The sequence below is a fragment of the Hoplias malabaricus genome, chromosome 7 (assembly GCF_029633855.1).
Source record: "Hoplias malabaricus isolate fHopMal1 chromosome 7, fHopMal1.hap1, whole genome shotgun sequence".
In the NCBI taxonomy this organism is placed as follows: Eukaryota; Metazoa; Chordata; class Actinopteri; order Characiformes; family Erythrinidae; genus Hoplias; species Hoplias malabaricus.
Window position 1 is genome coordinate 6,179,898 of NC_089806.1, and position 26,044 is coordinate 6,205,941.

The 26,044-nt window shown below is 45.2% G+C and overlaps 1 protein-coding gene across 2 annotated transcripts in view; it reads right to left on the bottom strand.

Moving 5' to 3' along the window:
- Nucleotides 1–13,611: 13,611 nt before the first annotated feature.
- The window catches only part of tbc1d32 (TBC1 domain family, member 32), a 59,159-nt gene continuing 46,726 nt past the window's right edge, over nucleotides 13,612–26,044 (bottom strand). For both annotated transcript variants that reach the window (XM_066677749.1, XM_066677748.1), the window contains exons 33-34: nucleotides 23,036–23,224; nucleotides 13,612–14,587 (exon numbers count right to left, since the gene is read on the bottom strand). In XM_066677749.1, the coding sequence (XP_066533846.1) occupies nucleotides 14,468–14,587; nucleotides 23,036–23,224 (309 nt within the window). In that variant the 3' untranslated portion in view covers nucleotides 13,612–14,467. The remainder of the gene's footprint in view (nucleotides 14,588–23,035; nucleotides 23,225–26,044) is intronic.

The following is a 26,044-nucleotide window of genomic DNA, read 5'->3' on the forward strand; positions in this document are numbered from 1 at the left end:
GTGCAATGTTTCTTCCCCCTTGTTGTATTTCAGTGCCTTGACCATTACACACTCTGTGGCACAGAGCCATGGGTTAAATGGGTGAAATAACATAATGGCCTGTATGGCAGAGGGAGCTGTAAGAGCACAGCTGACAGAGAGATTAATGCATTATTGATCTGCTCACCTCTCTGAAGCACACTGCGAGAGTTTGGGTCAGCTCTGGTCCAGGAGGTTTGTGCAGGAGTCAGTGAGCAGCGGTCAGTACAACACGCCACAGCGGGAGAGGAGTGGAACCGCCCCGCCTCTTCTTCACTGGCTGTGGCCGTGATTTACACTTCTCCTCTGATTGCTTCGCTTCAGCACTGACCTCAGACCTGCGGGTCAAATGGGGTTGGGCCTGAAGGGGAATTGGCTGTGTGCGCAGGTCAAGGGTCTGCAATGATATCTATTTAAACAACGGACACAGTGCCCTTGTGCGGTGGTCAAGTGCTTTCTTGTAGCCTGTAATTTATAAGTCTTATTTAAAATCGAATTGTGAAGGTTTATGCTCATTTGCGATTATTAATATTGTTATTACTATTAGTAGTAGTAGTATAGTCCCACTCCGGGTGACTGTCTGTGAGGAGTGTGGTGTGTTCTCCCTGTGTCTGCGTGGGTTTCCTCCGGGTGACTGTCTGTGAGGAGTGTGGTGTGTTCTCCCTGTGTCTGCGTGGGTTTCCTCCGGGTGACTGTCTGTGAGGAGTGTGGTGTGTTCTCCCTGTGTCTGCGTGGGTTTCCTCCAGGTGACTGTCTGTGAGGAGTGTGGTGTGTTCTCCCTGTGTCTGCGTGGGTTTCCTCCGGGTGACTGTCTGTGAGGAGTGTGGTGTGTTCTCTCTGTGTCTGTGTGGGTTTCCTCCGGGTGACTGTCTGAGGAGTGTGGTGTGTTCTCTCTGTGTCTGCGTGGGTTTCCTCCGGGTGACTGTCTGTGAGGAGTGTGGTGTGTTCTCCCTGTGTCTGCGTGGGTTTCCTCCGGGTGACTGTCTGTGAGGAGTGTGGTGTGTTCTCCCTGTGTCTGCGTGGGTTTCCTCCGGGTGACTGTCTGTGAGGAGTGTGGTGTGTTCTCCCTGTGTCTGCGTGGGTTTCCTCCGGGTGACTGTCTGTGAGGAGTGTGGTGTGTTCTCCCTGTGTCTGCGTGGGTTTCCTCCGGGTGACTATCTGTGAGGAGTGTGGTGTGTTCTCTCTGTGTCTGCGTGGGTTTCCTCCGGGTGACTGTCTGTGAGGAGTGTGGTGTGTTCTCTCTGTGTCTGCGTGGGTAGGTGGATTGGTGACTCAACGTCCATAGGTGTAAGTGTGTGAATGAATGTGTGAGTGTGTGTCACCCTGTGAAGGACTGGCGCCCCCTCCAGGTTGTATTCATGTCTTGCGCCCCATGATTCCAGGTAGGCTCTGGACCCACCGCGACTTTGAACTGGATAAGGGTTAGAGATAATAAATGAAAGAAATTTATATTTATTATAACCATTATTATTATTTGCCAGGCTTTTTTTAACACAGTCATTGTCTTGTTGATTTATAAATCAGAAATACGTATAAACATATTATGGCAGAATATAAAGCCTTTACAGAGGCCTGCTGCTTTCCTTTCGCATTGAATAACAACCGTTAGAAAAAATGACAATTATTTATTATTAAATTATGTGTATGCAAAGCAGTTCCCAGCTTACTTTGTGCCTTCCAGCTATAATGGGGGATTTATTGTTGTTTACGTCTATGTTGTTTACAATGTGTAATTCTGTTTAATTCAGCACTGACAGTGGTTTTGAGGCTCCTGCGTCCTCCTCATATTCTGCAGTTTGGGGTGGTCTAGAATGAACTGGGTGGGGGCTTGGTTTGTATTTATATCTTTGAGAGATCAGTTAGAAAATGAGGTTCCACTCACCTTCAGCACCAAAATCTGCAGAAGAAGAAATAGTGTGGAATAAATGCATAGAGCATTCATTCATTCATTCATTCATTCACCTTGTGTAAATGCTTCATCCTGTTCAGGGAGGCGATGTGTCTGAAGTCCACACACACGGAAGGGATACACACCAGTCCATACACTCACCCAGTCACTCACACCTGTGGACAGTATCACACACTCACCCAGTCACTCACACCTGTGGACAGTATCACACACTCACCCAGTCACTCACAGCTGTGGACAGTTTCACACACTCACCCAGTCACTCACACCCGTGGACAGTATCACACACTCACCCAGTCACTCACACCTGTGGACAGTATCACACACTCACCCAGTCACTCACACCTGTGGACAGTATCACACACTCACCCAGTCACTCACACCTGTGGACAGTATCACACACTCACCCAGTCACTCACACACTCACCCAGTCACTAACACCTGTGGACAGTATCACACACTCACCCAGTCACTCACACCTGTGGACAGTATCACACACTCACCCAGTCACTCACAGCTGTGGACAGTTTCACACACTCACCCAGTCACTCACACCCGTGGACAGTATCACACACTCACCCAGTCACTCACACCTGTGGACAGTATCACACACTCACCCAGTCACTCACACACTCACCCAGTCACTCAAAGCTGTGGACAGTATCACACACTCACCCAGTCACTCACACACTTACCCAGTCACTCACACACGTGGACAGTATCACACACTCACACACTCACCCAGTCACTCACACCCGTGGACAGTATCACACACTCACCCAGTCACTCACACACTCACCCAGTCACTCACACCCGTGGACAGTATCACACACTCACCCAGTCACTCACACCCGTGGACAGTATCACACACTCACACACTCACCCAGTCACTCACACCCGTGGACAGTATCACACACTCACCCAGTCACTCACACACTCACCCAGTCACTCACACCCGTGGACAGTTTCACACACTCACCCAGTCACTGCTGAAAATAATTTTAATGAACCCTTTGATAGCATTCATCCAGACTATTTTTCCAGACGATACATGGTTATTTCTCAAAATTCCCAAAAGCAGACCTCTGTGTGTTCTTCAAGACTACAGTGCCATGTACTCACTGCAACTTGATTACAGTTTTTAATGATTGATTTTTGGTGTTATATGAAGTCATAACACAGGTTCATTTTGGTGAGTAAACCTCAGTAAATCATGTGTAATTATTTTTCAAATTCAATTTTTTGGACATGTAACATCTGAGAGAGAAGTGGTTTTCTCTGGCGTCTCGTTCTAAACCAGAACTCAGGCACATAGAGAGAAACCCTGGCGTGGATGGTACGACTGTGGCACAGAAAGCAGGGAAAGAACAATAAAAAGAGGGAACACAATGTCTGTAATCTTCTATATCTTCCCCATATCTTCTGAGAGGCTTCATACAAACGAGCGAGACAAATGAGGCATCTTTCCCAGTCCGTTCCCTCCTTAAACGAGCAGTTTTCATTGTCCACTTCTCTTCTTTCTTTCTTTAGTTTTCTTTTCTAAAGACTTGATTTTACTTCTGATGTTAACTTGACCTAGTTGCTTTTTCCTGAGCACATTTTGACCATCGCACCTGTGATGAAACCCGCTTTCTTTCCGCGGCTGGGGCCCGAGAAACGTAACCAGAGAAAATCTAGACGGTTTGTGAGGAGAGGAGCTCGTTTATGTTTGCCATTACTTTAACGTAAATTGTTTCACCTTTGACTGGTTCCCACAGGCGTGATGCTGCAGAGAAAGCCTGTGATTGACCCGAGGCGTGGGTTGCAATGCTTTATCATAATGATCCTGTAACAAGAGTCTGACTGCTGTCCTCGTACGCGCTCCTCTTTACCCGACCGCTGTGTTGAAGCTGACACTAATGAGGATTAGGAGATTATCCTGATGGTTTCATCAGGTGAGTCTGGGGGTGGGGGGAGACTGCCTGCTGCTTCAATTGAAGGCGCGACAATGGAAGCCGTAGTCTCTTAACGCGCCGAGACGGAGAGTGGAATGGCTGCTTTGTGGCGAGAAAAAGCACAATTTCAGGATTCAGCAAACAAGGCCACGTTGTGGTGGATGAGAAAACGCCAGGGAAATGTCTTTTTATTCAGAATAATTGGGCATATAAAAGGTGGCCACACTGCTGCATGGCAGCCTTTATAGCAACAAGCTACAGACAAGAAGATCCTCACACATTAAGCTAAAAGAAAGGGGAAAAAAAAAAAAAAGATATAAACCGTCATCACAACTATCACTGAAAAGACATATTTTACAGCTGGCTCTTTGTGGTAAACCCCCTGTTGCACACTCCTTTTTCCCCCATGTCTCATGTTTCTACACTGGCCAGAGGGAGAAAAAAGCAAAGCACTGCTTTTATGATCAAAGCATCTGTTCTCTTTCGTTCTTTAGTTTCCCACTGCCCACTCCCTGCCTCCTCTATTCCACGAGGAGCGCGAGTGTCTGCGCTCCCAGCCCGTGCACCATCGAGCTGCTGCTAATGTGAAGTGGGCTTTCAGATGGACACCAGTGGAGGCTAATGGTCTGCATTCTAATCAAGTGCTAATCAGTTCAGCGCAGGGAAAGGCAGAGGTAAAGGGGGCAAAACGAAGCATCCGTATCCACGGGGTTTCGATCAGACAAATGATGCTGCTGACATCGCCTTCAAAGAAGCAGTCTGTCCGTCTTCACTGACTGGAGCTGAGGATCAGCACAAAGGACGTGTGATATATTCCTGCAGCAGCTGCTAAAGGCAGGGACTGATATACAGGGCTGGTTTGTGGCAATAATACACCACTTTCACAAGGGAGGACAAGGCTAATGTTGCTCCCAGAGTCAGATACAGGAACAGAGAGGTCTTAATTAGCATGTAATCAGCTTAATTAGCGCTAATTAGCCGTCTCAAATTACCGTCTGCCATTAAGGTCTATTAGATGCGCGGTCAAATGAGACATTTATATTGGTTTTTTTTAAAAAAAGAGAAAAGGTATTGGTTGTTATTTTCGGAGCCAAACCAAATCAAACTCTCCACTCTGTCGTTAGACTGTAATCACATTTAAACCTGATGGAGGGAAGCAGTGTTCTCATTAACAGCCGATGGGGTTAACAGGTGACCTAGAGCACTTCATGCAGTGTATGACTGCGGTGTACACCTCTGGAGTCCTGTTCGTACAGTAGTACTGGACTAGTCATTTTACCTAAGAGCAAAACTGTTTTTTTTTTTTTTTACATTAAATTTACAGTTTAAAAATCACTGTCATTCTACACTGAGCTCTAATAGGAGAATAGAGCATCTGTCGTTGCTATTCCAGACAACAGGAAGATATAAGAGGCAATTAGCAAGACAACTAGAAAGAAGTGTTTCTGCAGGTGGTGACCACAGACCATTTCTCTGTTCTCATTCTTTCGGGCTGATGTGTTGGTCACTTTTGCATTTTGTCAGTGCTCTCACCCCTAGAGGCAGCATGAGGCGGTGTCTACAGGTGGCTCAGGTAGAGCAGCTCCTCCAGGATGGTACATCAATGTTAGATGTGAGCTGTGGCAAGAAGGTCCAGTGTCCAGAGCATGGAGGAGACACCAGGAGACAGTAGGAAGGCGACAACCCAGCAGCAGGACCACTACATCCTCCTTTGTTCAAGGAGGAACAGGAGGAACAGTGCCAGAGCCCTGCAAAATGACCTCCAGCAGGCCACTAATATCCACAGACTCCATGAGGGTGGTATGAGAGACCGTCTTCCACAAGTGGGGTTTGTGCTTACAGCTCAACACCGTGCAGGGCGATAGGCATGTGCCAGAGAACACCAAGATTGGCAGATTCGCCATTGGAGCCCTGTGCTCTTCATGGATGAAAGCAGGTTCACACTGAGCACATGTGACAGTCGTGACAGAGTCTGGAGACACTGTGAAGAACCTTCTGCCGCCTGCAGCATCCTCCTGCACGACCGGTTTGGCAGTGGATCAGTAATGGTGTGGGGAGGCATTTCTTTGGAGGGCTGCACAGCTCTCCATGTGCTAGCCAGAGGTACCCTCAGACCCATTGTGAGACCATATGCTGGTGCAGTGGGCCCTGGGTTCATTCTGATGAATGACAATGTTAGGCCTCATGTAGCTGTAGTGTGTTAGCGGTTCCTGCTTCATGAAGGGATGCTATGGACTGGCCCCTTCCCCAGACCTGAATCCAATCGAGCACATCTGGGACATCATCCACCAACACCACGGTGCACCACAGACTGTCCAGGAGTTGACTGACACTTTAATCCAGGTCTGGGAGGAGATCCCTCAGGAGAACATCCACCGCCTCATCAGGAGCATGCCTAGGGGTTGTAGGGAGGTCATACGGCACTCGGAGGCCACACACACAAACACACTACTGAGCCTCATTTAAACTTGTGTTGAGGAATTTCCACGGACGCTGGATCAGCCTGTAATTTTATTTTCCACTTTTCTTTTGAGAATGATTCCAAATCCAGAAAATAAACTGTTCTCAACGCATTCCACTAAGTAATGAATAAAGATTTTCAACTGGAATATTTCATTCACTGAGATCTAGGATGTGTTTAGTGTTCTCTTGAGCAGTGTACACACACACACACACACACACTGGGTGAGTTAAAAATCTTATTTCAGAAACAAAGGGGAAAATGGCATCTGAATAACCCAGTGAGCTATGGGTGAGGGGCCTATCTTTTAGGCTATGGTCGGAACATGGCTGCCATCTTGAAAGCCACGATACTGGATCAAGGGGAAGTTTTTTCCAATGGGAAGGTGGTCATGTAGCATATCAAAGAGACCAGCATTGTCTCAGAAATTGATTGAAATATCTTTTATGGTCAAAAAGTTAACACAGAAATGGCAAAACCGTTGCTATTCGTTATAGGCAGGTTACAGGTTCGTTACAGGCTCAACCAGACCGGAAATGCTCAGTGCCATCTTCGGTCAGAATGGGAAGCCTTGTTCCCTGTAGCATTGTTAGGTAGCTCTGAGCATTTAGGGTCTGGTCGAGCGTCTAACGAACAACAAAAGTTTTGAACTTTCTGGGTTTATAACTCTGACTTTTAAATGACTCTGACTTTTAGCACAGCTCTCCATGTGCTAGCCAGAGGAGACCCTCAGACCCATTGTGAGACCATATGCTGGTGCAGTGGGCCCTGGGTTCATTCTGATGAATGACAATGTTAGGCCTCATGTAGCTGTAGTGTGTTAGCAGTTCCTGCTTCATGAAGGGATGCTATGGACTGGCCCCTTCCCCAGACCTGAATCCAATCGAGCACATCTGGGACATCATCCACCAACACCACGGTGCACCACAGACTGTCCAGGAGTTGACTGACACTTTAATCCAGGTCTGGGAGGAGATCCCTCAGGAGAACATCCACCGCCTCATCAGGAGCATGCCTAGGGGTTGTAGGGAGGTCATACGGCACTCGGAGGCCACACACACAAACACACTACTGAGCCTCATTTAAACTTGTGTTGAGGAATTTCCACGGACGCTGGATCAGCCTGTAATTTTATTTTCCACTTTTCTTTTGAGAATGATTCCAAATCCAGAAAATAAACTGTTCTCAACGCATTCCACTAAGTAATGAATAAAGATTTTCAACTGGAATATTTCATTCACTGAGATCTAGGATGTGTTTAGTGTTCTCTTGAGCAGTGTACACACACACACACACACACACTGGGTGAGTTAAAAATCTTATTTCAGAAACAAAGGGGAAAATGGCATCTGAATAACCCAGTGAGCTATGGGTGAGGGGCCTATCTTTTAGGCTATGGTCGGAACATGGCTGCCATCTTGAAAGCCACGATACTGGATCAAGGGGAAGTTTTTTCCAATGGGAAGGTGGTCATGTAGCATATCAAAGAGACCAGCATTGTCTCAGAAATTGATTGAAATATCTTTTATGGTCAAAAAGTTAACACAGAAATGGCAAAACCGTTGCTATTCGTTATAGGCAGGTTACAGGTTCGTTACAGGCTCAACCAGACCGGAAATGCTCAGTGCCATCTTCGGTCAGAATGGGAAGCCTTGTTCCCTGTAGCATTGTTAGGTAGCTCTGAGCATTTAGGGTCTGGTCGAGCGTCTAACGAACAACAAAAGTTTTGAACTTTCTGGGTTTATAACTCTGACTTTTAAATGACTCTGACTTTTAGCACAGCTCTCCATGTGCTAGCCAGAGGAGACCCTCAGACCCATTGTGAGACCATATGCTGGTGCAGTGGGCCCTGGGTTCATTCTGATGAATGACAATGTTAGGCCTCATGTAGCTGTAGTGTGTTAGCAGTTCCTGCTTCATGAAGGGATGCTATGGACTGGCCCCTTCCCCAGACCTGAATCCAATCGAGCACATCTGGGACATCATCCACCAACACCACGGTGCACCACAGACTGTCCAGGAGTTGACTGACACTTTAATCCAGGTCTGGGAGGAGATCCCTCAGGAGAACATCCACCGCCTCATCAGGAGCATGCCTAGGGGTTGTAGGGAGGTCATACGGCACTCGGAGGCCACACACACAAACACACTACTGAGCCTCATTTAAACTTGTGTTGAGGAATTTCCACGGACGCTGGATCAGCCTGTAATTTTATTTTCCACTTTTCTTTTGAGAATGATTCCAAATCCAGAAAATAAACTGTTCTCAACGCATTCCACTAAGTAATGAATAAAGATTTTCAACTGGAATATTTCATTCACTGAGATCTAGGATGTGTTTAGTGTTCTCTTGAGCAGTGTACACACACACACACACACACACTGGGTGAGTTAAAAATCTTATTTCAGAAACAAAGGGGAAAATGGCATCTGAATAACCCAGTGAGCTATGGGTGAGGGGCCTATCTTTTAGGCTATGGTCGGAACATGGCTGCCATCTTGAAAGCCACGATACTGGATCAAGGGGAAGTTTTTTCCAATGGGAAGGTGGTCATGTAGCATATCAAAGAGACCAGCATTGTCTCAGAAATTGATTGAAATATCTTTTATGGTCAAAAAGTTAACACAGAAATGGCAAAACCGTTGCTATTCGTTATAGGCAGGTTACAGGTTCGTTACAGGCTCAACCAGACCGGAAATGCTCAGTGCCATCTTCGGTCAGAATGGGAAGCCTTGTTCCCTGTAGCATTGTTAGGTAGCTCTGAGCATTTAGGGTCTGGTCGAGCGTCTAACGAACAACAAAAGTTTTGAACTTTCTGGGTTTATAACTCTGACTTTTAAATGACTCTGACTTTTAGCACAGCTCTCCATGTGCTAGCCAGAGGAGACCCTCAGACCCATTGTGAGACCATATGCTGGTGCAGTGGGCCCTGGGTTCATTCTGATGAATGACAATGTTAGGCCTCATGTAGCTGTAGTGTGTTAGCGGTTCCTGCTTCATGAAGGGATGCTATGGACTGGCCCCTTCCTTTCTGGGAACTTTCTGGGTTTATAACTCTGACTTTTAAATGATGCTGGTTTTACATATTATCATTGTCCAATTAAAACATTCATCTCCAAAATAGTAACTTCATAGATAAAGGGGGGAAAAAAACGTAATGGAAGTCAATGTAAACAAATCTCCATCTCTATCACACACACACGTCATGTCATTTTACTTTCGTGTCTTTATTTTAAACTGAAGTCTAAACAAGGAAGTTTAAACGTCCCCACATTTGGTCTAAGCACAGAAAACTAAGAATGCTCAGAAATTGCTTCATGCCATTAAATTAAAGCAGGTCCTTCCTCCCACTGAGTAAACAGTATGTTATATTTAGTGGCTGTGTTGAAGGAGAAAGACACCTCTTTAACGATCCCATTCATTATTCACTGTGGGAGTTACAGATGGTGCGTGTGAAGGAGACTGTTTCTGTGCACTAATGACGCCTTGTCAATGTGATATGCCCTATACTTCTGCCTATAAGACTGCAGATGTTCGTACAAAACAAGGCTATGTCATCAGCGTCAGTCAGTGCCGGCTCTAAATGCCGCGTTTTTGACGCATTGTTCGATCATATTTTACATGCGGAGTGGGTAAGAGATCCTTAAGAACTCGGAGATCGGGAACTTGGACTGAAGTAGCACAGAGTTCATCTCTAGTAAAAAACACCCATTAAACTTTTAAACGACTGCTACGTAGGCACCATAACACTCATATACCATACAGCGCTCTGCTGTAGGGAGGGTCCATACAGTTACATCACAATTATATAAAGCCTTCAGGATCACAGACATTCTTAAAAATGTCTTTCAGCAGGTAGAATTAGTATTTGTTTTTATCTGATATTTCGATGTCAGGTCATTTTTTGTGGAAGCTAAGTCACTGTAGCTAAGTTACCATCCATACACTACTCTCTGTTTATACCCTGCTCTTTGTTTATATATCGTGCTCTGATAAAACACAACCTGTTGTACTGGGGCACACAGAGTTTAGAGGGGTTAGTCGCAGGGCCTCAGCTGTCCATTTAGTAAAAAGCCTGTTTGTTTGCGAAAACTAAAACTAAAGAAATTTGTATTCATTGAATTCATTTTACATGCACTTTCTTGAACAAATAGAAAACAGAAACAGTATACCCATTTAATAAAACATTATCTAGAACTGAACTATTCATAAAGGACTGTCTTTACGTGAACATGTTCAGGAGAAGGTACGCTGGGTTGTGTTACAGAGCCTTACCATTATTTACTTTTAGTGGTTTATTGTGTCTTTTTGGTAGATAATACAGTTATAAACAGCTATAACCTAAATATATCGCTGATTTATCGTTACCTGACTCATCTGGCTGGACTTGTCTTTGGAAAAACTGAAACAAACTGTAGGCGTTAGCTACTCAAGCTGGGGCATTATGGGAAATGTAGTTCCTGTAGTGAATTTGCACTGCGTGTGCTGTTGTTCTCAGCAATCCAGGATAAAACTGACATTTACCGCTGTGATTTTAGTGGGGCAAAGCAACATTTTACAGGGGCTCCAATAAATTGGGTCTAACGAGGCCCCTGGTTTACACACTGCTCTCTGATCATACACCATTCTCTGATTATACACTCCTCTTTGATTATACAGGAGGTCCTCGGGTTACGTCAGTCCCGAGTTACGATGATTCGTGGTTACGACACATCTCCCATTTACTGTATAAAGCCTTGTTTCGACTTAAGTGTTTGGTGTGCGTGGCGGAAGAATACGCGGCTCGGGATAGGTGTTAGGATAGGGTAAGTGCTTACAGTATGTTTTTTACGTACAGTATTTACATATGTTCTTACACCGAAAATTGGTTTACGACGCGACGTAGGAACGGATCAACGTCGTAAGTCGAGGACCCCCTGTATACACTTTTGTGTTTACAGTGTGTGCTGCTCTTAGTTTATACCTTGCTCTTTGTTTTTACTCTTGTGTGGACCGGACTATGATGGATTCCCTTTCTGATGGGTCTTGGTTCCTCTCAGTGCTTCTTCCGCATTGTAAAAAAGCCACTGTGGTTTCTCAACCTGCCGTCGTGTAGTGCTACGTTCTTGTCACAAAAAGCGCTCTGAAAATAAAACTGAACTGAATCTGCTTTGTTAGTACATTTTATTGAAGATCTAAAAAGTACGTTAAAAATAAACGTTATTAAACATTGTCGAGATGAATACAGTATTGCTAACCAATCACAATCCAGAGCCATACATCAGGGTCAGGTATTGTGTGTGCAGTTCAGAATGTCTGGAAGGTTCTGGTAAAATATGGTCCCGAGGGCATCATACTGTTTACCACTTCAGACCTGATTGCGTGCTCCAGGGTTTCTTATTGCTTAGCGTTCCCTGTTGTCTAATTCTGTCGCTTCTGTGTCAGTCAGAGCCCACCAAGGCAAATTCTAACCAACTCTGTGTGTGTGGCTATGAATATTGTACCTCACAGTTTTCTGCAGGTGTACACCCTGTGGAAGCTGCTGTGCTGTAAACACCTGATAGAAAATATACATCAACAAATGGAGATGCAGAATCACTGAAGCTTCACCTCAATTTTCAGGCGACTGTGGCCTGGAGAGGGAGTGAAACGGCACTGGAATATAGAAGAGAAGTTGAGCACAGTTTAAATACAAATCAGTATTACAAGTCACTGTTTACTCACAGAGATTCACCGCCGGGCTCACTGAGATGAAACCAGATGAAACCAAGGAAATAGTTACATGATATTTAAAACAAGATAGAGCTCAGTAACTGTACAGGGCAAGTTACAAAATTGCATTTTCTTGTCTGATCCAAATAGCACCTTCTTTCTCTCTCTCTCTCACACACACACACACAAATACAAATCCAGTGTCCCACTGCACAAGGCGTGTTGTGCTGCTTGTCTTCTATTTACATACAGAAGGCTGGATGTTGTTTTTCTATCTTTAAAAGAGACAGAAAGAAAAAATAAATACAGCACTCTACTGTAGAAATCAAGCTGCCGCTCATGATAAGGGAGACTGAACCGAACAAATTAAAGTTTGCAGAAAACTAACGGATTACGCCTAGTCACGGACTAAATTACAGCTCCAGTGGTGAATCACCAATCGTGGAATATATATATATATATATATATATATATATATATATATATATATATATATATATATATGTGTTTTTTCTGCTTCAGATCAGAGAGGGCTTGTTTGTGTATGGACTGATTACTGGATCTGGAGCGTGGGGCGCAGAGAAAACACCAAAATATTTAAGGTACTCTCAGACCACACTCGATAACCACTACTCTGTTAACACCAATTTAACTGTGCAGCTTATTCAGATATTAATCATTAAAATACATCATGGATGTGACTGATATTGTGTACACCAGGTAGGGAAAATGGGCAATGAGAGGGCAACATTATTCATTTAGCAGTCACTGTTGTCCCGGACGTACTGATAGCTCAGATGGTACCCTGGTTTTTCACAAATAGCAACACCATTCTTTTCCAGTTACGAGCGTCTGAGCTCAATGTGAAAGTGCTCAGTTTCAGCTCCAGGATGAGACTGTGTTCAGAGAAGGTTCTGCCCAAAATGTCTCATGCTACAGGTTTTGGAAAACCCATAAACACCACCCACATATTTCTGCTCCACACTCATTATCCGCTTGCAAATGTTCTCACAAGTGACGGCTTGTGGAATCCACAGCCTAAAGGCCTATTTACACAGATTTTTCTGAAGGAAAATACGCATGACAAATTTGGAAAACAAACACACTCTCACATATTAATGGCGTTTTTCACACTCAGTCTGAAACTGATGGACTGCTTTTCCGCTTTTCATTTAGTTTTATGTTCTGCGCTGTATGAGTGTGTTACAGTCAAGCTAACCAATCAGAGCTCTGCTGTCCAGAACAGCTCAAACTGACCCCCAGAACAGCTCAAACTCCCCCACTGACCTCGGGAAATAGCCCCAGAACAGCTCAAGCTTCCCCACTGATCTCAGGAAATACCCCCAGAACAGCTCTAACCCCTCCACTGACCTCGGGAAATACCCCCAGAACAGCTCAAACTCCCCCACTGACCTCGGGAAGTGCCCCCAGAACAGCTCAAACCCCTCCACTGACCTCGGGAAATACCCCCAGAACAGCTCAAACTCCCCCACTGACCTCGGGAAGTGCCCCCAGAACAGCTCAAACCCCTCCACTGACCTTAAGAAATACCCCCAGAACAGCTCAAACTCCTCCACTGACCTCGAGAAATACCCCCAGATCAGCTCAAACTCCCCCACTGACCTCGAGAAATACCCCCAGAACAGCTCAAACTCCCCCACTGACCTCGGGAAATACCCCCAGAACAGCTCAAATGCTGTAGAATAGTGTGAACCCAGTGTGTATGTCGCATAGTGGCTATGTTTAAAATAAAATGATAACTTCATCACTGCTGCTACTCACAAAAATCTCTTCTTCCTTTTCCAGCATTTTATGGTGATTTCAGAGTTCTCAGTAACATGCATTTTTTTTTTGTCCGAACAAATCTGACTGTGTGTGAATAGGAGTTAACACTCTTTGCTGTAAAAATTGGCCAGTTTTGTAAAGAGCAAAGGAAGTCTCTCTCAAAGCAAAAACAACACAAAAAATTACCAGCTTTTGACCACTGCCATCGGCACCGTTTGTGGCTGTGTATTGCACTTGTGTTTATTGTGTGTTTCTCTTTAGGCTATGGCTTGACTCCTGTGTCCAGGTCTCTTGGCTCTAATCCGATGTCTATTGTTGAGGTTGTTTCCTCTGAACAACACGACAAAGCACTTTTGTAAGTCGCTCTAGAGAACGTCTGCTAAATGCCGTAAATGTAGCAAAAGTCCTGTGGCGTACATCCTGTGCAGCTCTGATGTATGTAGTTTACTGGCTTAGTGCTCAGTGTGTAACAGCCTTTAGGCTTAATCCGGGTCTGAGAAACACAGTCCTTAAAGTCTAACAAACAAACAAACAAACAGGGTTTTGTTGCATCAGAACTCTGATGTTAAATCCCTACTGAATAAATTCTTAACCATGGACCTGATGGCACCTGACTCAGTTGACCTCTCGTTTTAAAGAGTTCAGTCCTGTGTTAACTCAGTGGAATCCTAGGTGCTCTTCTGTAAGATGCTCCTCATGTCGGTGAGGACGAGTCCTCTATAACTGCGCTCCAGACTCTCCATGTACTCCAGATAATCACTCACTCTGAACGCGTGGATGGGCTCCTCCTGCAGAGGAGAGAAGTAGAAAGCTATGGTCAGAATGTGTGGATCAGAACAGGCTTTGGGTTTCCATAAAGGCACGAAATAGCTTCATTAGTATTTTGTTGACCATATAGAACAATGTAATGAGCAAAATGTGTCTAGGATGATGTATTTAAAATGTAATATATATTTCTTGACGAAGATTTTCCCCTCCATGTTCAGACTTTTAAAACAATCAGCAAAACATTTGCAAACATTTGAAAGTGACTGTACATTCCTAACGCAACATGGAAATTAACTAGCAACACATTTTAAAGTGGACATATTGTGAAAAGAAAAAGATGAAAGAGAACCAAGCGAAAACGGCTAAAAACCAGAGCTTCTGCTCCTTGCTCCTCACTGCTGTGCGCTCGGGGTCGGGGTGAACAGAGAGCGGCTCATTATCATTTAAAGGAACAGGTGCTGAGAGCGGCCACTCTGAACAGGGGGAGAACACTGCTGTGAGGTTTGATCCTTGTGGTGCTTTGATCCTTGTGTTCACGGACATGGTTCCACGGTGGAGAAGGGGGAATATTTGCCCCCTTTAAGTTGCACGGTGTTTGGAAACTGCAACATTGTTGTGTTTTGCCTGAAAAGGAAAGGCTTACTTCAGCGATTCTGATCCTTTTTTATATTCTCCGAATGCTTGAATCCAGCTCTTTCAGAAACAAAACAGACAGGATTACTTTCATCCTGAAAAGATTATATAGGGAGATGTATGCTCTCCCTCAGATAGCAATGATTCGCTTGTCGCTATAAATGCTGTAAAGGGCAGCGCTTCACATGCGCTCTCCACAGGGCACTGACTAATGCACACTGACATTTCACTGTGTATAAACTACTTGCTTGAGACAGAGCAAAATTAATTTAATTTCAATTCCTTGGAGTCAGCACATGAATGCAATGCCCTGAAGTTACTCCCAAAGTTACGAAAGGACACGGCGGAATATGGAAATGAGAGAAAGGACAAATAAATCTTTATAGGTTTGCTATATTAAATAAAATATGACTGCAGCGTAAGCGATTTGTGGTCGCAACTGCAGACTACAGCACCTAGGAGCAATTAGTCTGTTTGGCAATGACACACAAAATTAGCCAACTAATTACAGCAGGGGAGTCAGCAGAATCCAGCCAGTACAGAGCCAGCCATAAAGTATTGATGACAAATACAATATAATAAAAACCCCTTCAGAGAAACTCAAACAATGAATGATTAACCACCCCAGTACAAAACATCATGTGTTAATATACAACACAATCACTGTATACATCACCGCTTATAACTCACGTTCTCATCTCGGGACACAGTGCATGTCCAGCTCTTGCTCATCCAGCATTTCCTCTGAACTGGAGACTAGTTTAAAATGGTTTAAATTAATGGTTATTTAGGTTGTAGGTTTATGTAGGTTGTAAATATATTAAAAGTGATTAATAACCAGATTCTGGGTAGACTCCGGACCCACTGCGACCCTGAACTGGATAACCGGCTAATTTGAGTCTTCAATCCACCTACCAACGTAGGTGTTTTTGGACTGTGGGAGGAAACCCACGCAGACACAGGGAGAACCCACCACACAGACAGTCACCCGGAGGAAACCCACGCAGACACAGGGAGAACACACCACACTTCCTCATAGAATATATAAATAAATAAAAACAACAGAGTATTTCTTTGGTATGAGCTGCTCGAATCGCTTTGTCGACCTCAGTGTTTTGGTTCTCCTCCATGTTGCTTCCATGTGGCAGATTGGACGGGGCACAATTACGTGACCACAGCGCTGTAAGGGGATGATACATGAACACACAGTGTTAAAAGATTGAACAAAAGAAAATATTGAATGCATATAGGCAATATTACGTTGCTGAATGTTGGCGACTGATTTTCAATTAACTGCCCAGCTCTAGGTTCAACGACATCTTTTCAAATGAAGATCATCTAATATCGCTGGAACTGTTACCGGGAATGAAACGCGGGCGCACCGTTATTAAAAAGCAATCAGGAGCCGACACCGTGGCACAAGAATGAAACTATTGGAGGAATTCAAAATCCATCGTCAGGAAAGGTGATGGAACATGGTTTTATAGTAAAAAGTAAAAAAGTTGAGACTATCGACGGGTCACGTGCTGCTATTTTACACAGATTAAGAGATTCAGTCAAAGAGAAAAGGCGAGGGAAAGGAACCGAAGGCGCACTGCTCCTTGTTGACAGCACGCTTGCACATGGAGCTCAAGAACTTACAGAACGCCTCTTGTGTTATGAATAATGCTTCCACTAAATAATCATTATGTTTAGATAATAAAGACCCAGTGAAACTACATTTTATGAAACTGGCCTGAGGCTGCATTCTCAAACTACATCATTTCAGACACAGGACCGTCATGATTTTACAGCACACCTCCAGTCAGCCACATCTCTGTTACTGGTGAAAAATGACTATGGGCTTTTGCAGAGATTCAGAGTCTATATCTGGAACTGTAATAACAATCCACGATGGCTTTATAACACCCAGCTCAGATATAAAACTGCTCACACGTGTGGCTCGGGGCCTGCACCAGGGTTGCCTTTATTGCTGGATGGTGGCTGTAAACCTCTGTTTGCACGTGAATATTTCGTACTGTCAAGTGACAGTCACCACTTCTTTAAACAATGACTACAGTCAAAGTAAATCTGGACTATCGTGACTGGTCAGGACATTTACACCTACCCTGCCCTTGATGAACCCCTCCCTGATAAACAGCTCTTGAGATTGAGCTTTGTTTGGAAGCAGGAGAAATGGGCGAAGGTAAAGATCTGAGGCACTAGGACAAGAGTCACTTTGTGTTGGTCGTAATGTTTTAGTCAGAGCATGTGCAGAAGGTCTTGTGTGGTGTTGTCGGTGTGCGGTGGTTAGTGTCTGCCAAACGTGGTCCAAGCAGGGGACTCCCGGTGGATCGACTCCACAGAGGAGCTACTGTAGCACAAGCTGTTTCCAACATCACCTTTAAGATCTGACCGTTCACTCACTGCCTGATACTGTATCTCCCACCCCTTACCAGAGGCCACACTGTGTATGACGTGTTAGTCACGGCACTCGTCAGTGGTTTTAATCCTGAGGCTGGCGAATTTGTAAAATTTAAAATAATAATAATAATTTACAAAATATTGTAAATAAAATACATTACAATTAAATAAATAAATGCCAGTATTAAGAAGTCTCCTGGTTACTTCTTAGAAGAGATACACTTCAAAATAAAGGTGCTATAAAGGGTTCTTTGAGCAATGCCATAGAAGAACCACGTTTGGTTGCTTAAAGAACTATTTGAATGTTCCCACAACAGGAATGTTTACAACTGATTCACATCTTGCTTGAGGTTGTCTTCCAGGTCTTAGTTTGCCTTAAAGAATGAGGACGCATTGGTCCATGACATGCCAATGAGAATGGCCTGAAAGCATTCACTCTGGCGTCCTGAATTTTCTTATGTGTGGTGACCATCCAGGAACGTTCTCCTCAGGTGCACTCTTCATGTTCTTGCTACGAAGCAACTGCCCATTTCCATCCATCCATTGTGCACCGCTTACCCACGGGGAAGTAAAGAAAAAAAAAACCTAGAAACCCAGACCTCCCTTTCCTTAACCACTTCTTCAGCCGTGTTCCTATATATAATCTCTCCAGCATGTTCTGGGTCTTCCCAGGAGCCTCCTACCCATTGGACATGACCGAAAGACCTCACGAGGAAGGCATCCAGGAGACATCAGGACCAGATGCCCGAACCACCTCAACTGGCTCCGCTCAACGTGGAGGAGCAGCGGCTGCTCTCAGAGTCTCTCCCAGACGCCCACACTCCTCACTCTAAGGGAAAAGTCCAGACACGCTGTGGAAGAAACTCATCTCATCTCCTTCTTTCAGTCATTACTGAAAAAAAGCTCATGGCCATAGGTGAGGGTTGGGATGTAGATTGAATAGTGAATCAATAGTGAATTGAATAGTGAGCTTTGCTTTTCAGCTCAGGTCTCTCTTCACCACAACGGTGTCCCCCTTACTGCAGACGCCGCACCGATCCGTTCCTCATCACTCAGTACTGCCCTCTAAAGGTATTATTAAGCATCCTTACACACTGCAGGCCTCTGTTACTATATTAGGATATTATTAACAAACCCTACAAACATACACCAGAAGTATTACTCACACCTACGCCGACTTTAATATAACCACAAGCATTCTTTTAGCTGTCTGTATTTGAGCGTTGTTATAGTCCCTTAAAGGCAAAAGTCAATATACACCATGTATAAACAGTCATTTTTTCTGTCATTTTTCATGTTTACAGTCGTACACCGGAGGTACAAATGAGAAAATGAGTACGTGTATTTTCTCATGCCTCTATGAAATCCTACGCAGGATATGATGGATTATTTACTAACACTGCAATTGGCAGAGGATAAAAATAACCTGAGCTTATTTATACACTTAATTTTATAGGAGATAAAAAACAATGCTGTAATATTCACTGATGCAGGAACAGTCTATAACAGAGGTATTTTCCCCCCAGAGACCCCCCCCCCCAATCACCAGTAATTAGAGGAATTAGCAGCGCGTAACTACAACAAACCTGTCAATATTTAAGCTACAGCGAACAAAAGAGTAAGAAATTAGGTCAAATCTTCCCATAAAATAAAATAAACAGCAGTGAATAATGATAAGAGCTGCTCATATGAACACAGAGCTCACACTCCTGCTCTGGGGGCGGGACTTTCTCTCCTCATCCAGGGGTCTGTCAGCAGCCCACACTCAACGATGTTACAGTTCTCACCTCGCTAACGTTGACTCTATATTTTATAAAAATAAACCACTGAGTGTTACTTTACATCAGTGAGTAGTGGATTCAATTTAAAGTAACTGTTCAGCGCTAGAGCGGTGCTGCAGGTAGTATCTCTGTCACAGCTCCAGGTTCCTGGAGGTTGTGGGTTCAAGTCCAGCTCCGGGTGACTGTCAGTGAGGATTGTTGTGTGTTCGCCCTGTGTCTGCGTGGGTTTCCTCCGGGTGACTGTCTGTGAGGAGTGTGGTGTGTTCTCCCTGTGTCTGCGTGGGTTTCCTCCGGGTGACTGTCTGTGAGGAGTGTGGTGTGTTCTCCCTGTGTCCGTGTGGGTTTCCTCCGGGTGACTGTCTGTGAGGAGTGTGGTGTGTTCTCCCTGTGTCCGTGTGGGTTTCCTCCGGGTGACTGTCTGTGAGGAGTGTGGTGTGTTCTCCCTGTGTCCGTGTGGGTTTCCTCCGGGTGACTGTCTGTGAGGAGTGTGGTGTGTTCTCCCTGTGTCCGTGTGGGTTTCCTCCGGGTGACTGTCTGTGAGGAGTGTGGTGTGTTCTCCCTGTGTCCGTGTGGGTTTCCTCCGGGTGACTGTCTGTGAGGAGTGTGGTGTGTTCTCCCTGTGTCTGCGTGGGTTTCCTCCGGGTGACTGTCTGTGAGGAGTGTGGGGTGTTCTCCCTGCGTCTGCGTGGGTTTCCTCCGGGTGACTGTCTGTGAGGAGTGTGGTGTGTTCTCCCTGTGTCTGTGTGGGTTTCCTCCGGGTGACTGTCTTTGAGGAGTGTGGTGTGTTCTCCCTGTGTCTGCGTGGGTTTCCTCCGGGTGACTGTCTGTGAGGAGTGTGGTGTGTTCTCCCTGTGTCTGCGTGGGTTTCCTCCGGGTGACTGTCTGTGAGGACTGTGGGGTGTTCTCCCTGTGTCTGCGTGGGTTTCCTCCGGGTGACTGTCTGTGAGGAGTGTGGTGTGTTCTCCCTGTGTCTGTGTGGGTTTCCTCCGGGTGACTGTCTTTGAGGAGTGTGGTGTGTTCTCCCTGTGTCTGCGTGGGTTTCCTCCGGGTGACTGTCTTTGAGGAGTGTGGGGTGTTCTCCCTGTGTCTGCGTGGGTTTCCTCCGGGTGACTGTCTGTGAGGAGTGTGGTGTGTTCTCCCTGTGTCTGCGTGGGTTTCCTCCGGGTGACTGTCTGTGAGGAGTGTGGTGTGTTCTCCCTGTATCTGCGTGGGAATGTTCAGTGCTAATTCAACAGCAGTACATTTTATTAACAACACATTTGAGAAGTGTCTGCAGTCCTTCACAACTAAGACTTTAATTCACTCAAATTAAAGTTGAAAGAACTGACACAAAATTAAAAAAAATAATAATCATTTACACTTTTCCACCAATTACTGCTTCAAAATATCAAAACAATTCTAATGTCTAACAAGTAGAAGATTAAGACCAATGGTTAATTCCGCAGGAAACGTACAACTGTTTACTCTTTAGACTAATAACTCCCGTGGCTCCAGAGAAAACAGCAGGGACGACTGATACAATGAGCTCCCGCAGCATTTAAATGAAATATTTCAGCCCAGTGAGGAGAGAAATAGACATTAAACGACATTAAAGACACTGTTAATGATAAAAAGAAAAAAACAAAAGCCCTAAAATAGTTCTGTGGGCGGCTTTGAACTCTCTGTGTAAACTGCACCACAGTTTAAAGAGCGCTGAGAGTACGGCACACTGACAGGCTTTTTTTTTTTTTTTTCAATTTGTAGAACAAAGGATGACTTTATTTTAGTTTGAATCGCGTTTCATTCGACTCATCCTGAATGGACGGGCTTTGTGTCGTCCTCTGCATTCACCACAGAGTGACAGCAGAAGCAATTTCCACAAGTCATTTCCATTTCAGTCTTTACTTTAGATTAAAGATGGAGATAGATATGTTCTGAGCTCCTGGATATGCACAAATCCTCACAGAGCCTCCACCAGCGTAAAAGCTCTGCTGTGCTGCTCTTGGCCTGTCACCTTGAGAAGTGTGAGCTCTCGTGTTCACACTGTAACACACCCCAGTTCTAAACTAGTGCAGCAGCGGTTGAATTGGGCTGAAGCTGTAATTCATTTTCTCTGACCTCTTCCTCCTGATGCGCTGTGGTGGGTCCAGAGCCTACCTTTAAACACTGGGCTCAAGGCAGGAACACACCCTGATCAGGGCACCGGTCCGTCAGAGGGCATTACACACACTTACTATTTCACATTTGGACTGTGGGAGGAGAGTGGAGCACCAGGAGGAAACCCACACAGATACAGGAAGAACACCCACTCTGTTCACAGACTCTGAAATCTGGAGCTATGTGGCGGTGCAAGCTTTATTTAACGCTGTAACCCAGACTGTCTAGTTACCCCAGCTGCTGCTGTTCTTACTTTAAGAGTACATCCAATTTCTCATTCTTTACACCCGCCTCTTGTTTTCAATCATCCTTGGAATGCAGGTGTAGTGGTGAAACAAGACCCGATACATCACATCAGAACACAAATAGACAAGAGCAGTGCTTCATTCCCAGGCGACTAGTGGTGCTCTGTAGCAGCTCTGTCAGTCTGCAGTGATATCAGAGGAGCTGCGGGAGTTTAGTTAAGTGCCTTCAGAAGAGTTCCACAATCATATTACCACCCCCTCCTCACTCTACTCTGATATGAAGAAGAAAGTATAGTTTTATCACAAAATATTAAAACTATATATGACTAAGATAGGGCGGCACGGTGGCGCAGCAGGTAGTGTCGCAGTCACACAGCTCCAGGTGCCTGGAGGTTGTGGGTTCGATTCCCGCTCCGGGTGACTGTCTGTGAGGAGTGTGGTGTGTTCTCTCTGTGTCTGCGTGGGTTTCCTCCGGGTGACTGTCTGTGAAGAGTGTGGTGTGTTCTCCCCATGTCTGCGTGGGTTTCCTCCGGGTGACTGTCTGTGAGGAGTGTGGTGTGTTCTCTCTGTGTCTGCGTGGCTTTCCTCCAGGTGACTGTCTGTGAGGAGTGTGGTGTGTTCTCCCTGTGTCTGCGTGGGTTTCCTCCGGGTGACTGTGAGGAGTGTGGTGTGGTGACTGTCTGTGAGGAGTGTGGTGTGTTCTCCCCGTGTCTGCGTGGGTTTCCTCCGGGTGACTGTCTGTGAGGAGTGTGGTGTGTTCTCCCCGTGTCTGCGTGGGTTTCCTCTGGGTGCTCCGGTTTCCTCCCACAGTCCAAAAAAACACACGTTGGTAGGTGGATTGGTGACTCAAAAGTGTCCGTAGGTGTGAATGTGTGTGAGCCAGGTAGGCTCTGGACCCACTGCGACCCTGAACTGGATAAGGGTTACAGATAATGAATGAATGAATAAGATAATACATTGCTTATCACAGTATTTAAAACAGAAAAATACTGACATGTGTGAGTTTATTTCCCATAAAGCACTGAAAACCCCACACTCAGGTAAAATGGAGGGGTAGGGCTAAACGGTAGGGGCATGGGTGAAACGGGATTCACCCTAATTCTGAATATTGTAAATACTGGAGTGGAGAAAGAGTCAGGCAGATATCAGTTGTATTTCATGTTATAACGTAGTAAACATTCAGAGTGTGTGTAGCCTGGGGTCATGATAAAGACCAATATACTAAATGTGGTTCGCTTGAAAAAGACCCCTGCAGGACGGGACGCCTCACCTTGAGGAAGACCTGCAGGTCCTGGGTGTGTGTGTGCTGGAGGATGTCCTGCTGCAGGTGCTTCAGCACGGCGATGCACATGTACACCTGATAGTCCGGACCCATGATGACGCACGTGGCCACGTAGTGACAGATCTCAGGCCAGTCCAAGTAGTTCCAGAAACACTGGGTCAGCCACTGCATACACATCTGTGTGGACAAACGAGAGAGAGAGTTAGAGAGAGGGAGAGAGAGAGAGTTAGAGAGAGGGAGAGAGGGAGAGAGAGAGAGACACAGAGAGAGAGCGTAAGACAGAGAGACTGAGAAAGACAGAGACAGAGAGAGAGCGTGAGACAGAGACTGAGAAAGACAGAGAGAGACAGACAAAGAGACAGAGAGAGAGAGAGAGAGAGAGAGACAGACAGACAGACAAAGAGAGACAGACAGAGAGAGAGAGAGAGAGAGAGAGAGAGAGAGACACAGAGAGAGAGCGTAAGACAGAGAGACTGAGAAAGACAGAGACAGAGAGAGAGCGTGAGACAGAGACTGAGAAAGACAGAGAGACAGACAAAGAGACAGACAGAGACAGAGAGAGAGAGAGAGAGAAAGAGAGAGAGAGAGACAGACAGACAGACAAAGAGAGACAGAGACAGAGACAGAGACAGAGACAGAGAGACAGAGAGAGAGAGACGGACAGAGAGAAACAGACAAAGAAAGACAGAAAGAGAGAAAGAAACAGACAAAGAGACAGACAGAGAGAGAGAGACAGAGACAGACAGAGAGAGAGAGACAGACAGAGAGAGAGACAGAGAGAGAGAAAAAGAGAGAGAGTAACATACAGTAAAGCTCACAAAGTTAGCTCTATGAATTTTTAAAGATAATCAATACTAGATGACTACTAGACACTAGTTCAGAGAGAGTTGTGAAGTTCTGTGGACTTCAGAGGCCGACTGCAGTCAATACTGAGCCTAATCGCAGCTCTGCAATTAACAGCAGAAACAAATCACAATCAGGAAACACAGTTCCATTTAGACTGTGGAACACGTTCCTAACCAAAACACTGTGGATGCGTCACACAAACAAAACTATTACGTCTAATGATTCGGATAATACCATATTCACTTTGATCTTCGTCTGATTCCGATGCTGAACAGACTGCCAGGTCAGATTAACCCTGCTCTCTCTCTCCTCACTCGTCTCTCTCTCTCTCCATTAATTATTATGAATATCAGCCACCACCACGGTGCAGCTCTTCTGCTTCTGAGCCTCTCCACTGTTCCTGAACATCTCCCCCAACTTCCAGACACCGGCTTTGTCCGGAATCTCAAGCAGACTCGCGGGAGCTCGGCCACGGCTGGCCCCTCTCTGATAGAGGTGACTCTCAATTTCAAATCACTTTTCTTTCCAACACTCAGCCGTATCCACACGACCGCACGATCTGTTTTCAGATTTATTCCTGAAGTGGAACACACCTGCCTTCACTGGGCCAGCAGCTGCTTTAAAAACAAGAGCTTTACACCTCCTCTGGCTGTAACACGTCCACGTCACGTGAGGCTACATTTATATCTGAAAACTATGATGCTGTAAGATTAACCGAGTTTAAAAACATCTAGAAACAGCCTCTGATGCATTGACAGTGACTGCTTACATCAGTTTCGCCTTTCCCTCGTCTCTCCTACTGATTTACAACTAGACCTTATCAAGAATTAGAAACCGAGGATTAATTTATATCTGTTTATCAGCATTTAATTACAGCATTCAAATAATTCAGTGAGATAAATTATATTTATAGCTATGCAAATCAGCCATAACAAGCTTCATCAGAACATATTCATCACTTCCCATAATGCATTTGTTTTAAATGTACATCTGTAAACAGGGTTCATAAGAACTGAATCATTTCAGTGGCGCAGCAGGTAGTGTGTCGCAGTCACACAGATCCAGGGGCCTGAAGGTTGTGGGTTCGATTCCCACTCCGGGTGACTGTCTGTGAGGAGTGTGGTGTGTTCTCTCTGTGTCTGCGTGGGTTTCCTCCGGGTGACTGTCTGTGAGGAGTGTGGTGTGTTCTCTCTGTGTCTGCGTGGGTTTCCTCCGGGTGACTGTCTGTGAGGAGTGTGGTGTGTTCTCTCTGTGTCTGCGTGGGTTTCCTCCGGGTGACTGTCTGTGAGGAGTGTGGTGTGTTCTCCCTGTGTCCGCGTGGGTTTCTTTTGGGTGCTCCGGTTTCCTCCCACAGTTCAAAAACACACGTTGGTAGGTGGATTGGCGACTCACAAATGTCCGTAGGTGTGAATGTGTGTGTGTGTCTGTGTTGCCCTGTGAAGGACTGGCGCCCCCTTCAGGGTGCATTCCCGCTTTGCGCCCAATGATTCCAGGTAGGTTCTGGACCCACCGCGTCCCTGAAGTGCATAAGAGTTACAGATAATGAATGAATGAACTTAAACCTTATGAGGAGTTTACGCAGCGTGGCGTCTGAAGTCACAGACGTAGAACCAGTGCGCCGCAGTTTTCAGCCGAGACGACTTCACGGTTAGGTTTGAAAAACTCTTACACAATACATTTAGACCATGTTCAAGATTTAGTTCGAATAATAAATAATAGTAAACTGTAGTGTTGAATACTTTGAGTCGTATCAAACATTAAACGAAGTAAGAGACACAAAGTAATAGAAGTAATAGCATGAATACTTCTGACATTTGAGTTTATGAACGGATCGCTGTAATGTTTTTAGTAAAGTTCTGCTCTTATTTAGGTTTACAGTGATTAAAAAAGCAGATTCACAGCACACAGCACACGAGCCTCTGGACTGGAGCCTGCACGACTTCAGTTAGAGTGAGTATTCAAACTTGGAGATCACATTAGTTAAGTCTGAGAGCCCTAGTTTTGACTTGTTTTAAAGGCCCTGTAATAAGGAGGGTAGAGCTTCTCTAGGCTCAGTGCTGCAGGAAAGTGAGGTCAAACTAAATTACAACTATAGGTGGAGTCCAGGAGCAAAAAAAATTACTAAATTGTACCTAGGGATCCTTCAGCAGG